The sequence below is a fragment of the Mesoplodon mirus genome (assembly GCF_964341445.2).
Source record: "Mesoplodon mirus genome assembly, chromosome: 16".
Lineage (NCBI taxonomy): Eukaryota > Metazoa > Chordata > Mammalia > Artiodactyla > Ziphiidae > Mesoplodon > Mesoplodon mirus.
In genome coordinates, this window is record NC_138992.1 from 25,211,516 (window position 1) to 25,225,406 (window position 13,891).

The 13,891-nt window shown below is 33.0% G+C and overlaps 1 protein-coding gene across 3 annotated transcripts in view; it reads left to right on the top strand.

Annotated features, from left to right (window-relative positions):
* The window catches only part of CSMD3 (CUB and Sushi multiple domains 3), a gene marked incomplete at both ends in the record, with an annotated part of 1,109,686 nt that overhangs the window by 1,048,672 nt on the left and 47,123 nt on the right, over positions 1-13,891 (top strand). For all 3 annotated transcript variants that reach the window (XM_082600704.1, XM_082600705.1, XM_082600706.1), the window contains 3 exons: positions 175-348; positions 2,769-2,951; positions 6,273-6,449. In XM_082600704.1, coding sequence (XP_082456830.1) covers positions 175-348; positions 2,769-2,951; positions 6,273-6,449 — 534 coding nt within the window. The remainder of the gene's footprint in view (positions 1-174; positions 349-2,768; positions 2,952-6,272; positions 6,450-13,891) is intronic.

The window sequence follows — 13,891 nt, forward strand, 5'->3', positions numbered from 1 at the left end:
CAGGGTGAGTGGGCTTACAGAATAACTCCTGTAACTTCAACTCTCATATAGATATTTGATTTCTGGATGATGTGTATATTAGAGCAGATAATTCTGACTTATTTCATAAAAAGTTGGTGCAGGTTGTTTGATAGAGATATAAAAAATTTTATATTCAATAATTATGTATTGTAGTGATTGACTGTGGACACCCTGGCGTTCCTCCTAATGCAGTCCTGTCTGGTGAGAAGTACACCTTTGGGTCCACTGTTCGCTATTCCTGCATAGGAAAGCATACCCTTCTTGGCCTGTCATCAAGGACTTGCCAATTAAATGGCCATTGGAGTGGATCACAACCTCATTGTTCAGGTACCACTTGGAAAATTGGATGATATGTGTTGGAAATTACATTAATAGTATTATTATTATCTGGAATATATACACAAAACAATCTAAAGAGATACAATAATACATTTCTCTTTTAAAAATCTCATGGGAGAAGCTGTAACATTTTTACATTTATCAGAATTCTTCTTAAGGTAATATGAATTTAGAACACAAATTAATACCGATCTTGTAAATGATAAATTAGAGGTATATGTTTTGAACTGTGTTGTATCAAATGTAAGTGCTGTTAGGATGCTACTCTCTGTGAAGTGCTTTTTTATTCATTAAAATAGCTAACCGTTCAAGCTTAAGTAGCTATTCCATTTTAGCAGATATAAAATATAATTTTCCCTATAAGGCAATGTTATATCAGTGATTTCCTGTTAGAATTCAGTTCTTTGTAACTGAACTTTGTAAGCAATCAGTTACTTAATAGCATAATTTTAAAATAAAGCCCTAAATGTTTTAAATTAAACTAAGCCAATAATTCTTATGAAAGACATTTATTTATCCTAATTTTATTTGTTATTAATAGACAACATATAACTCCTGAGTGTCTATAATCCCAATAGAGTTTTCTAAGAATAAGTAAATATTCAGTCTACTTTTAATTAATAATTAGTTCACAGAGTGAGTATTTGAAACATCTTTTTTGACCTGTTTAAGTTACTGTTTTTCTTCAGAAACTGTTTTTCAGTTTTTAGAGCTGTGATTTCTCCCTACTTGATACTATTTATTCTGTTTTTACCTATCAGCCAGATATTGGTGCTTATTTTTCTGCCTGTTCTTTCTACTTACATATTGTCCATTATCTTTATATTATTTTATCTCTGTGGAGATCATATGATGACTTATTAGGAGTTGTTTTACACTGTTTTTCCTTTAGAGGTAAAAGTTGTGAAATACTTACTTAGTTACAGATTCCCCTTGTAATTGTGGTTAAACCCTATGAAATAACTACCTGGTACTTCAAATTTAATCTATACATTTTTAAAACTATCATAGTTAATTTACTCACTCAGCTAACTGATAATACATATAACACACATCTCTCTCTCTGTCTCTGTCTCTCTCTCTCTCCCTCCCTCCTTCCCTCCCTCTCTCTCTCTCTTTCTCTGTCATATATACACACACACACACACACAGGACTGATTGGGAAACTACTACTTAGTTGTAAAAAAAAATGTGTACACATATATTTAAAAGTGAAATAGTGACCTTAAATATTTATGTGATTATTAATATTGCATCACATGAAGATGAGGAAATATTAAGAAGGATTCCAAATACACAGGGCCTGTCAAAATAGGCATCTAGATAGGCAGAAAGCACTTTCAATGCTTATGTATTCAACTTTGTCTCTCTTTCTGTGTCTCTCTGTTTCTCTCTCTCGCTTTCTGTCTCAAAAGTATACTAATACTGTGGCAACTTTAATTAAAATTATTTAAGAAATGATAAAGAGACAGTAAACCCTGAACACTATAATCAAAAGAGAAACACTTTGGCATGAGCAAAAACTCCGTATTAAGAACTTAAGTCAGAGTTTCTAGTCTTTGTTTACAATTTATTTTTATATTTTCATGTATAAGAAGTATGCAGCTTATCCATTTTTGGTCAGTGGTCATTGATAGAGAAGATTAGGGGGTGAAAGTTTAGAAATACTATATTTTAACATTTTTTTTTAAGGAATTTTGTCTTTTTTTATGGCTATGTTGGCTCTTAGTTTCTGTGTGAGGATTTTCTCTAGTTGCGGCAAGTGGGGGCCACTCCTCATCGTGGTGCGCAGGCCTCTCACTATCGCGGCCTCTCTTGTTGTGGAGCACAGGCTCCAGACGCGCAGGCTCAGTAATTGTGGCTCATGGGGCTAGTTGCTCCGCGGCATGTGAGATCTTCCCAGACCAGGGCTCAAACCCGTGTCCCCTGCATTGGCAGGCAGATTCTCAACCACTGTGCCACCAGAGAAGCCCCACAGTTCTATTTTAACAGAAACTGATTTCAATTCAGAGAAAGAAAGATGAAAATGGCCAAGTCCATGTTTTCAGTTTTAATTGTATAAATCCATTCTCATTTGAGCCCAAAGAACTGTCAATTATAAATTTTCCATTACGTTGGTTAAGAACTAGATTCTGGAAATACTAAAGAAATGTCTTCAGCTTATTGAACGTCTCCAGGTATCACTGATATGGAAAATTACACCATACTCTGCATCTATTTTCTTTTTCCTTTAGGCTTTTTCTTATGACTGGAGTCAGATAGGAAATATGACTTCGATTTTACCCAGTCAACTTATCATATTAAAACACAACATGCACAAAAACAAATTCCTACAAGAATGTTGGACTAAATCATAATGTAATAAATGTTTATTGAAATAAGTTAACTTGAACTGTACTGAATTGCAGGTGATGCTACTGGTACATGTGGGGATCCTGGTACTCCTGGTCATGGTTCTAGACAGGAAAGCGATTTCAGAACCAAAAGTTCTGTACGCTTTGCCTGTGATATTGGTTATATCCTTCATGGCTCAGAAGAAAGAACATGTTTACCCAATGGCAGTTGGACTGGAAGGCAGCCAGAATGCAAAGGTAATCTCAAGTAGAAACTAGTAACATTGATGCTGCTGGAACTTAATGTGTATCAGATTCAACTGGGTGCTGCCTGTGAAATTACTCTTACCAGTTCTTTTCCTCAACCATGGAATAAAAGCAGTATCATCCCAGTTTTACCAACACTGTCCTCTAAGAGAAATATGATAGATAACAATTATTAAGTTATTAAAATTATCTCTCATGGATCATTTATATACATTGTTCACATCACAGTAGATATCAGGATTGGAAAAGTTAAAAAGATTTTTTTTCCCTTTATCACAGTGCTCTGTATTGTTGACACCATTAGGAAAAAATTAGGTTGTTCTCACATCAACATTACCTCATGATCTGTTTTAGTTTTCAGGCTTGTAGAAATGGAAAAATATAAAAAAGATGTCTAAGTATAAATGATATTTTTATTTATAGGTATTGCTCATAACTAGAATTCTTAAAATTTGGGATGTTTAAGTAAAATTGTTAATTGTTCTGACTGATTTAGAGTAAACATAATTAAATCTTTACAAGACTGCCTAGAAAAGGAAATGTTGCTGGAAAATTATCCTTATAATTTAAATTGTTCTTTTTGAGATTATTTTAGTGCAAAAACTAAACTTGCAAAGGTATGTATGAAATTTACTTGATGTTATACCAAATGTATGGGTTTTATAAATAGAAAACAATTCCCAATAAAACCTTCTTGACAGTCTTTTGATTGACTATATTTTCAGAAACTTGTATTATGTTTAAAATTAGTATCCATATTCTAGGAAAGATAGTCATCTTTTTTATAACTGGACTAAATTAATAATCTTAATTAAGAGAGAATTGCAGCTCAGTTTCTATTATAGGGAAAGGGTGGGAACAAAGTTGTGGAGCAAAAGACACTAAGCACACTGTCTTCACTTTATTTCTCAAACTTACTTTCCAAAGGCAAAGTCTTTATAATGATGTCGTACATTATGTGGGTGATATCTAAGCCAGCTCTTTGCTCAGCTGAACTGCAAAATATTTTTAGACGAAATGCAACCTGGTGCTGACCTTGTTTTGTTAATGTACACATTACAGATAAAACAGACCTAGGAGTTGTAGAAAATAAAACAGAATTAATATTTCCCCATAAAATGGAGCTCATACAAACATTTAGAAAAACAGATTCTAGCAGATGACTGGAAAGAGGAAATGAACAGAAAATACGGAAGAGCACAAAAAATTTGCAAACTATAGAAGAAATTCTACATAACTACTAATCAGAAAATTACAATTAAACATCAAACCATCATTTTCCACCTGCTTTAATATGAAATTGTAGCATATGTGCAGCAAAACTAGAACTTTAAAACATTTCTAGAGGTTTTTAAAAATTATATTTTAGATTAAGTTGATAAAAATGCATATATATTCTTAGCTTTGATTTATTAACTCCACTTTTGAGGATTTTTTTTTCTAAAGAAAATAAAAATATTAAGGAAAACACACAATCATAAAGACACATTATTTTTATTTCAAATTGATTATAACTAGCAAAAACAGAAACCAATCTGACAACACTAGGAAAAATATTACATAACCAATTGTATATTTACATAACAGTGTATAGTCAATAAAAATATTAGAATAAAAGCCATGAAGCAATATGACAAAATGTAAATCATATAATACTTAGTTGAAAAAATTCAAAATGAGGTACTCTATTAAAATCATGGAAAATGATAGTCACTTGAGAGAAAAAATAAAAGTCAGTACAATAAAAATGATAATAGTACAGAGTGGTGAAATTTGTAGTATTTTTATTCTCTTTATTCCAAATGTTTTATAATGTTATATTACTTTAATAATTGACAATAAAATATAAAAGCATTCATAGAATGTGATAGACAAAATTAAAATATCAAATGAATGCGTTAAAATATCTTAATTTAATAAATAGAAAAATGCAATTTAAAATAGTGTAGCATTTTTTGACAAACTGACAAGGTGCTTAAAAATGATGGGACATGGTATTGGAGAGGATGTGTGAAAATAAGCCAACTTTCACACTATTGATACAAGTGTGTATTTTTCTAATATCTTGGGTAACACTATATATACTTAAAAATATTTTTCAGAATTAAAATTTTCCAGAAATTCCACTTTCAGAAACTTATCATAAAAATAGGATCAATGTACATAGTTGTATATATAAGCTAGAGTATATTATAACCAAAAATGATAGAGAAACTAAACTAAATTAAATTTCATGTTTATCAGCAGGAGATTAGTTAGATAGATTATGAATACACACATAATGGAAAACTCTCCAGGTACTAACCTTTATAAGATAAAGATGCCCTAATTGTAATGTGCAAGGTGTATAAGTTTTCTGTCTACACACACGTACACACAAACATACAGCACCACTACCAATGATCAACAAAATTAAATATTTAAGATGCAGCAAGAGATATATGTGGTACTTTCTGAAATTATAATTACACTTCATATTCGTATAGATAGCAAATTCTGTAAAGTATTAAGTTGCCTTCTTATACTACAACAAAATTAGGTACTGCATTTGACATAGGCTTGCTTTTAATATATTCAAAAAATTCACTTATGCCATTGATGGCAAATAGTTAAACATAATACAGAGTAATCATATAAGGCATTTGTGTTTGTGACTCCTATTTAGGATACATTGAAAACTTAATGAAAATCATTCCAAGAATTTTAGTGACTTTGTTATTACTCAGTTAATTTTTTGTACACTTTGGTCCAGAAATAGAGATTATAAAGTTTTAGTGCAAATCAGTTATATACTTATATAAATAAAAACATACATGATGCTTATAATATTTAAGTGTACGTTTTATATCTGTTTTATTACAAGTATAATTATAGTAAATCAGTGTATATTTTATATCTGTTTACTTACAAGTATAATTATAGTAAATCTTTGTTTTTTCTCGTTACATATCTTCCAATTTTACATGAGCTGCTTTTTAGGCAGATACTCCTAAAATCCTTCTTTGAAAGACTTTGTGTTACCCAAAAGCAATACTCTCAAGTAATTACTTTACTGTGCAAAGTTTTTACCAAAACGACTCACAAAATTCTTTAAAAAGTAGCTTTTATATGATTTGTATCCCAGTAATTAATAAGATCATTATAAATTCATCTTGAATTTCAACTCCTTATAAAAGAGGATTCAATGCTTATTTTAGAGGATTTTATCGCTCCTTTGGATAATCTGAAACAATCATTTAGTCCTTAACTTTTTGTGAGAGGATTGTTAAATGCACTATTTTTATATATACTCTTAACCATTTTGTTTTATAGCTGTCCAGTGTGGTAACCCAGGGACAACAGCCAATGGAAAAGTCTTTCAGATTGATGGCACAACATTTTCTAGTTCAGTCATTTATTCCTGCGTGGAGGGATATATCCTTTCTGGACCTTCAGTTAGGCAGTGCACAGCCAATGGAACGTGGTCTGGAACAGTGCCTAACTGTACAAGTATGTTTCTTCTCAGTATTTTGAAATATCACTAGGTATGTGAAAAATAGTTATATAAACATGTGTGTGTGTGTTTTGTAATTCATCAAACCAGGCAAGGTTTTGAATATTTGTATTGTCCTTCACATTAAAAGATGATGATAGTGTTATGGTTCAAGTGTACACTAGTGAGGTTAAGAATCAGTTGGGGGCTTCCCTGGGTGTGCAGTTGTTGGGAGTCCGCCTACCGATGCAGGGGACACGGGTTTGTGCCCCGGTCCGGGAAGATCCCACATGCCGCGGAGTGGCTGGGCCCGTGAGCCATAGCCGCTGAGCCTGCGCGTCCGGAGCCTGTGCTCCGCGATGGGAGAGGCCGCAGCGGTGAGAGACCCGCGTACCGCAAAAAAAAAAAAAAAAAAAAAAAAAGAATCAGTTGGCTCCCAAGGTATGACATTGGCAGATAGAATTAAATAAATAGAATTTATTTAACTAACAATAATCTATCTGTTGGAAAATCACTGCTGCTTATATTAATTAAGAAGAACCGCAGTAGCATCATGTAAATCATGAAATTTTTGAAAAGAAGAGCTATTTTAGGATGTGTTCAGAGACTCATTCAAGGAGTCATGAGACCTTGCTAAAGCCCTTGAGTGAAATAGGCTCTGAGGAGACTAACGGAAGTTTCTTGTGTGTTGAAATTTGAACAGATTATACTTTTGCTGTAGAGGCCCTCATTAAAAGTAATTTGCAAATATTAACATAAATGGGCGTAAGTAAAATTTGTAAATGAGAAGCATGTTGCTTCCAGGATCCAAAAAGATGCTGGTCTTATTTTAATGTTGTGGTGTGAAGAAGGTCAATCGTTCTTGACAGTGTCAGTGGTGGAGCAGCCCTTGGCTGACCTAGTAATTCCCAGAAATTTACTAAGGAGACAGGCCTTGTACCATGTATGGGCAAATGATGCATCCCCCACCTTTTTCTTTAGCTCTTTTGTGAGTATTTGTATTTCCTGAGTAAATAGCTGAAATAATCTATTCAGAGGAGGATGCCATCAAACTAATGCCATGTCACATCTGTGATTCTTGAGAAAGTTAGTTGTAGTTAATATCTTGCCTGAAAACTGTTGAGATACTTCGTGTATATTGTGTCTCTTCAAAGGTAAAGGCACACTATGGCTGGAAGGTTGTTGAAATAAGCACTGAATAGAACATATCAGCCAAATCTTCAATAGCAAAATATTTCTCAGTTGTTGGTTGGAATCAGTAACAAGTTATATTCCTGGCCTTGTGTCAGCACCAGATACTGTTACATCTAATCTTTGCAAGTAGTTTTTTACTTCACCTTGGGCAGTTTTCTCATGGCTTAATCAGTATTCTGCCAAATAACTCAAGGAGTTTTCTCCCTATGTCTCCAGAGATCTGTGTGTGTGTCCTCTCTTGTATTCTGTATCACTAAGTCTATCCACTTAGTTGTGTCCTGTCCAATCCATCTTTTCAACTCAGGGTGTCTGCCGGATTCTGTATGGGGTCCTTCTCCCTGTGCCACAGCCTGGAAACTCTCTTTGGGCAGTAAGACCAGGCAGTCATAGCAATCACCTCATTTGTTTCTTGTCACTCAAGGATCACTGTGCTTTGCTGCCTGATGAAACTTGTATTTTTTTTGATGGGGTGGGATTGGGAAGTTGTTTCAAATGGAGAGTAAATTCTTCCTTGTTTCTCCATCTTGAAGGAAAGAAGTCCTCCTACTTACTTTGAAAATGTCTCATTTTTTAAAATACTGAACATTCTAATAATTAAGAAATATGCTTTACTGTTTTCATAGTACACCACCCCAATCTGAGCCTTTAAAACTCTTACCTAGTACCCTTTAAGTATTAGCTCAAACGGCACATTTGGCAAAAGCCTTCTTAGGGCACTTCTTCCTCATATCCCTTTTGGCTAAAACTGATTTCTCTACATTGTATAACTCTTTTATGGCAGTTCCTTACATCACTAACCTATAAACTTAATAGGGCAGTAGTAACTGGGGCTGTTTGTATCATTGACCCTCTAGCACTTGATACATAAATTGACTGAGTAAATAGTTGTTGACTGACTCAAATATCTCATATGAATTTTATTTTAGCTATTAGTGCACATGACTTACCATTCCACTCCATTTTAAAATACTTGCAGAGAGGGCTTGTAATTTATAGATAACATAGCACACAGTTTCTGGTATATTGTATGTTTTCAATATACAATTATGAAAAAGAAGGAAATAATGAATATATTCAGAATAAAGGAAATATACTGAGTAACATTATTTTTCACATTGAATAACAATTTTTTTATTCATGGATAAATACCTAAGTCTTTTATTTATTTTCCAACTTTAGTAAAGAAAAACACATACTATTTCTTAAGATTGAAAATTAGATTAAAGTTTTTACTGAATTGTTTTTGGTTTTCCTTAGGAATTTTTAAACAAGTTAAAAAACACTCAATTCAACACAGACTGGGAGCAAATAACATATCAAAATATAAAGTCTCTTTTTTATGTCAGTTCTTCAAGGAGAAATGTTGTGTTGAGTAAGGTATTTCAAGCATTAGCTTTTAAATGCTGAATTGCTGTTAAACTAGAAACTGAGAATTTTAACAGTTGATTTACTTCACAGGCAAACACCTCAGTACAACCCAAACCAAAAGCAAAAATGAAACTATCCTTCAAAAAGAAACACAGAGAGAGGTTTCAGTGGAAATTAAAACAGATTAAACTCCTTTAATTAAAGAATCTAACATACTGAAAATATTATATGTGATGATCTGTTGTTGATTAGAACCAGTGTTTCAGAGTCCTTCTCATTAATTTACAGTGGAAGTTAATTTCAATATATGATTGATAGAATCATGTAATTTTGGAGCTGGAAGATATTGTATCATAGACTTATATGCATAGGTCAGGAAACTGAGGCACCAAATCATTTAACTGATTTACTGAATACTGACAGAGCTCACCACTAAACAGTTATTTCTGCCACATAAATGGATGAATTTTCCCATTAAATTATTTTTTTTATTTCTTATATATACCAGAAACATTAAATTCAAATAAAGTATATGTTTAATAAATTTTGATTTAATGTAATTGCCTTTTGTAGGCATTATTTTTCTAGTATCTATATGCAAGGACATAAATATGAACTTAAAATGAATTAAGTATGAAAAAATTTAAAGTATTGAACTAAATTTCTAAACCAAATTCCTGATTCCAATTTTTGGAAAAACCACCTAAAGAAAACAAAACCATCCTTTTTTTCTTTTCATTCAAAGTGTTACTATTTCTATTCATAATAAATAAATTTGTCAATGCTTACCATTTGTTAGGATTTATGTTAAGTGCTTTACACAAGTTCTCTCACATAATCCTCAGAACAAATATATAAAGTATATACTATTATCCTTTCTATTTCACATTTGAAGAAATGGTATCTTACAGAGAAAATATAACTTTCTTTCCTGTGCTAACACAGCTAGTAAATGTAGAGTCTAAGATTTAAACTCAAGTCTTTTTAACTCAGGAAACAATGTTATCAAGTTCACTTCATTTTCTCCTTCTGTATTTTTCCTCCTCCTTGTTTTCTTGCTTTATTTCCTTTTTTTTTTTTTTTACCATAGCCAAATATATTTGACATGATATAAATATAGGGCATTGCTTATAAGGCATATGGAAATGTTTTGTTAATTTCTAGCCTATTCCTCTCTTACTTTTCCAATTTGTCTACATTTACCAATTGGAGTTCTGCAAAGTTATATCATTTTTTAATGAGCTGACCACTTGTAAAATTTGTGTTTGCTCAACAGTACTTTCCACTTAAAATTGCAATTTTCTCTATATAGCTTAGCAATAATTATTTGGTTATCTCAAGATGAGAGTTCAAACATATAGTACAGGTATGTCAGTAATAAATCTAAATCTTGCAGGAGATGAAATATTTTAATATGATGAGTCAAAAGAAAAGAACAGGAGTACTGTTGAATCACATATATTATAATTGAAAATAGGGATCTGATAGATTTAGGACAATATCAGTTGAAAGAGATAAAATCTACAGGATTGATTATATGACACACATTTCAATATAGGATGATTTGAGTAGGAAAGAATTAATAAAAGTCTTAAAATATAGTTGAATAAATCATCTAGTTACAGTGGTTGAATGAAAGTAAAATATAAAGAGTTGAATTATATTTAGATTTTTTTTCTACGTTTTAAAAATAAAATTTTGGTTACTTTAAGTGTTTTCCCCCTCCGTCACTGGGCTAGTTATCCTTAGGCAACTAGTACCTCCTGCATAATGATAATCAAATGAGTGATCCAATTTTTAGAATATTATTTTATTTTTAACTTATTATAGTAATATAGTTTATATAAAATATAGTTTAAATGAAATAGAAAGAGAACCGCGGGTATATAATATAATTGGATGACTTATGGATTTAGTTAATAAAAAATCATTTACCCAGAACCTATCATAGAGCCCTTTGCCAGGAACTGGCAAAGTTTAGTAAGGTTGGTCTCTGGTCTCTAATATTTCACACTCAGTAAAGTAGCTTTGGCATTTCAAGCATTTTTGCCCTTTGAGAATTTCCTACCAGAGTGATTTGCAAATACACCTTTTATTTGTTTGATTGCCCAGCAGCAAAACAAACACACACACATGCACAGACACACACAGATTTTTTGTTCTTAAAACACTCCTTTCCAGTCACATGTGTAGATGTGTCACCTGTGATTTTCCTTATCCATTTTCATGATTTTAGAAAACATTTTTGGAATAAACATAATTTAATAATAATGGTAATGCCCCTACTTTTCTTCCTCATATCTAGCCTTATTACAGATATTGGTAAAAGGATAAAATGTTCCTCACATAAATTATAACTGCTAATATTCTCCAGCTTCAGATTATAGAGGAATTGAGAAATTGTACACTTAATTAATCTTTCTCTAAAAATATGCCTCGAAACCAAGAACTCTTCCCTCTTCTCTATGCTTATCCTTCTGCATCTCCAGACAGGTCCTTATTAAACCCACCGCCAGTGCTGGAGTATGAAGTTTCCCCCAAATAACTAATTTTCTCATGGGTGAGTAAAAGAATATATCATGAGATCAAAACCATGCATTCAAATATCATGAACACTTTGGCAGAGAAATTATAAATGTTAAGAAACATCCACAGAACTTAAACCAAGCTGGAAGGAAAAGATATTTGCTACAACATCAAGAAGCTCATAATAGTGTCCTGATTTTAAGATTTGGTGAAGTCCCCTTCTGTAATGTTCAGACTGAGAGAGAAGATCTAAAAACTAAGCACAAGTAAATACTCATTAAAAACATATATACATTTTTGTTAACACAGAAACCCTTCAAGATATTAATAGTATGGAAACATTATCTTTCACAAAATCTAACAGGCAGAGCCACCTCTGGTACCTAGGGCACATAGTGTTTGGGAAAAAGATACAATCTGTGCCAGGACAGGGCTTTTCAAGTAAGGATGGGCTGTCAGGTCTAAAGAAAAGAAAAACAAAAACAAACAAACAAACAAAATATATATATGTATATGTATACATATATATATGTATATAAATTGTTTCTTGGATTTTTTTTTAACCTACCAGGACTTCTGCTTCCGAACTGATCAATGCCCTGCATCCTACAAGTCATTTGGGCCAGGGACAGCATACTTAATCATATCCAGTGATGAATGAAACTACGGCTTTTTGTTCCAAATAACCAACCTGAGAATTCTCATGGATTTTTTTTATAGAGGGTAGGTCAGGGAGCTGGGCTAGTCTTACACAAGAGAAAGCTGGGGGCTATCCCTGCATGGAACTGGGGGAGATGAAGCTAAAAAGTCATCTAAATCTTCTCAAGAAGAGAGAATTATCCTTCAGTGCAGCGGTTCTCAAACAGGGGTGATTTTGCTTCCCAGGGGCAATGTCTGGACATATATTTGGCTGTCACATTGCAGGTGAGTGAGATGTGTTATTGGTATCTAGCAGGTAGAGATCAATGTTAAACACCCCCCATGCATAAAGCAGCCAAGAATTATTGGTCCCAAATGTCATAGTGCCAAGGTTAAAGTTGAGAAAACGTACCTTACTGAGATATAAAAAGGAAACTAACTTTTGCATTGGGAGATTGTATAGAATCAGAAGTGTTACCAGGGAAGTGGCTTGAGCACCTTTCTGGAACTTCATTGTGCTACAGAACTCTGTTCTGGACTTGAAACTCAGCAAAGCACATGTGTAATAATGTCCAAGCAAGCATGTCCATTGCTGCACTGTGTACAGTGGGAAAATGATGGGATAACTCAAATATCAGTCACAGGGGTTTGGTTACATGAATTATATCACATGTATATCCATGCAAGGGAATATCATATCATTAAAAACAAGTTAAATGGATCTATATGTATTAACATGCAAAAATGTTCATTAGATATTGAGTAAAAAATGAATTCTGTTGTAAAAGTGTGGGTAATGTGATCATATTTTTTTAAAAAATGCATATTTATAATGTTCATTTAAGAAGTTAAAAGAGAAAGTAGTTTTGAGGTGGCATAGATTGACTAGAATTACCACAATTATGTTTTATATTTAGCATAGAAGTTATATACTTAGATTTATCATAAATGATGCCAAATAAGCATCAATTACATGATAGAAGCTAATTAGAAAAGCTAACACAAAACCAAACTCAAACGTTTCAAACAATTCATGTGTTTTTGAGAATTTGAGTTGTTTAATCATTCCTTACATACTCATTCACTCATTTATTCTTTAGACAAATATTTACTTAATCTCTTATGATTAGTCATGCCCAAGACTAGGCTCAGAGAATACAGTAGTGTACAAAAGAGACAAAATAACTGTCTTCATGGAGTTTATTGGGTTGTGGGTGTGTGGATGCATGCGTGTGCGTGCACTTTTGCAGTGTGCGTGCACTCTTGCTGTGTGCATAAGGGATTTGGTGACTTTAGAAAAGATTCTCTTGCATTAAACCACAGCACCCTGTTGATAGGCACTAATGTCTCTGAATTTTAGGGGAAAGCCCTAAAGAGCTACTATTCTAAGGTTTTGCCTAAAAAAACCCGAAAGCCTCTTTTTGTTGCTGAAAACAAGCTGGTGGTGACTGAATTGACTTGTGGAGCAGGTGCTGTTTACAAAGGTTGTTGCTATTGGAAACTTCCTCTTTGACCTTTGCTTCATTATGAAACCACCAGAACAAATCCTTCTGAAGCTGTTGTTATCAGGCATTTCATTCATGATGCTGCCAAGATATGCAGAACTCTTCCTCAGTGCTTCTCTAAAATAAACCCTCTGTCCTCTTTCGGTGGCTACATCTCACTCAGCTCATGTGCCTTACGACTGGGTTAGCTGTTCTTTCTTGCCAGAATTCTAATTCAGTCTGTAAAG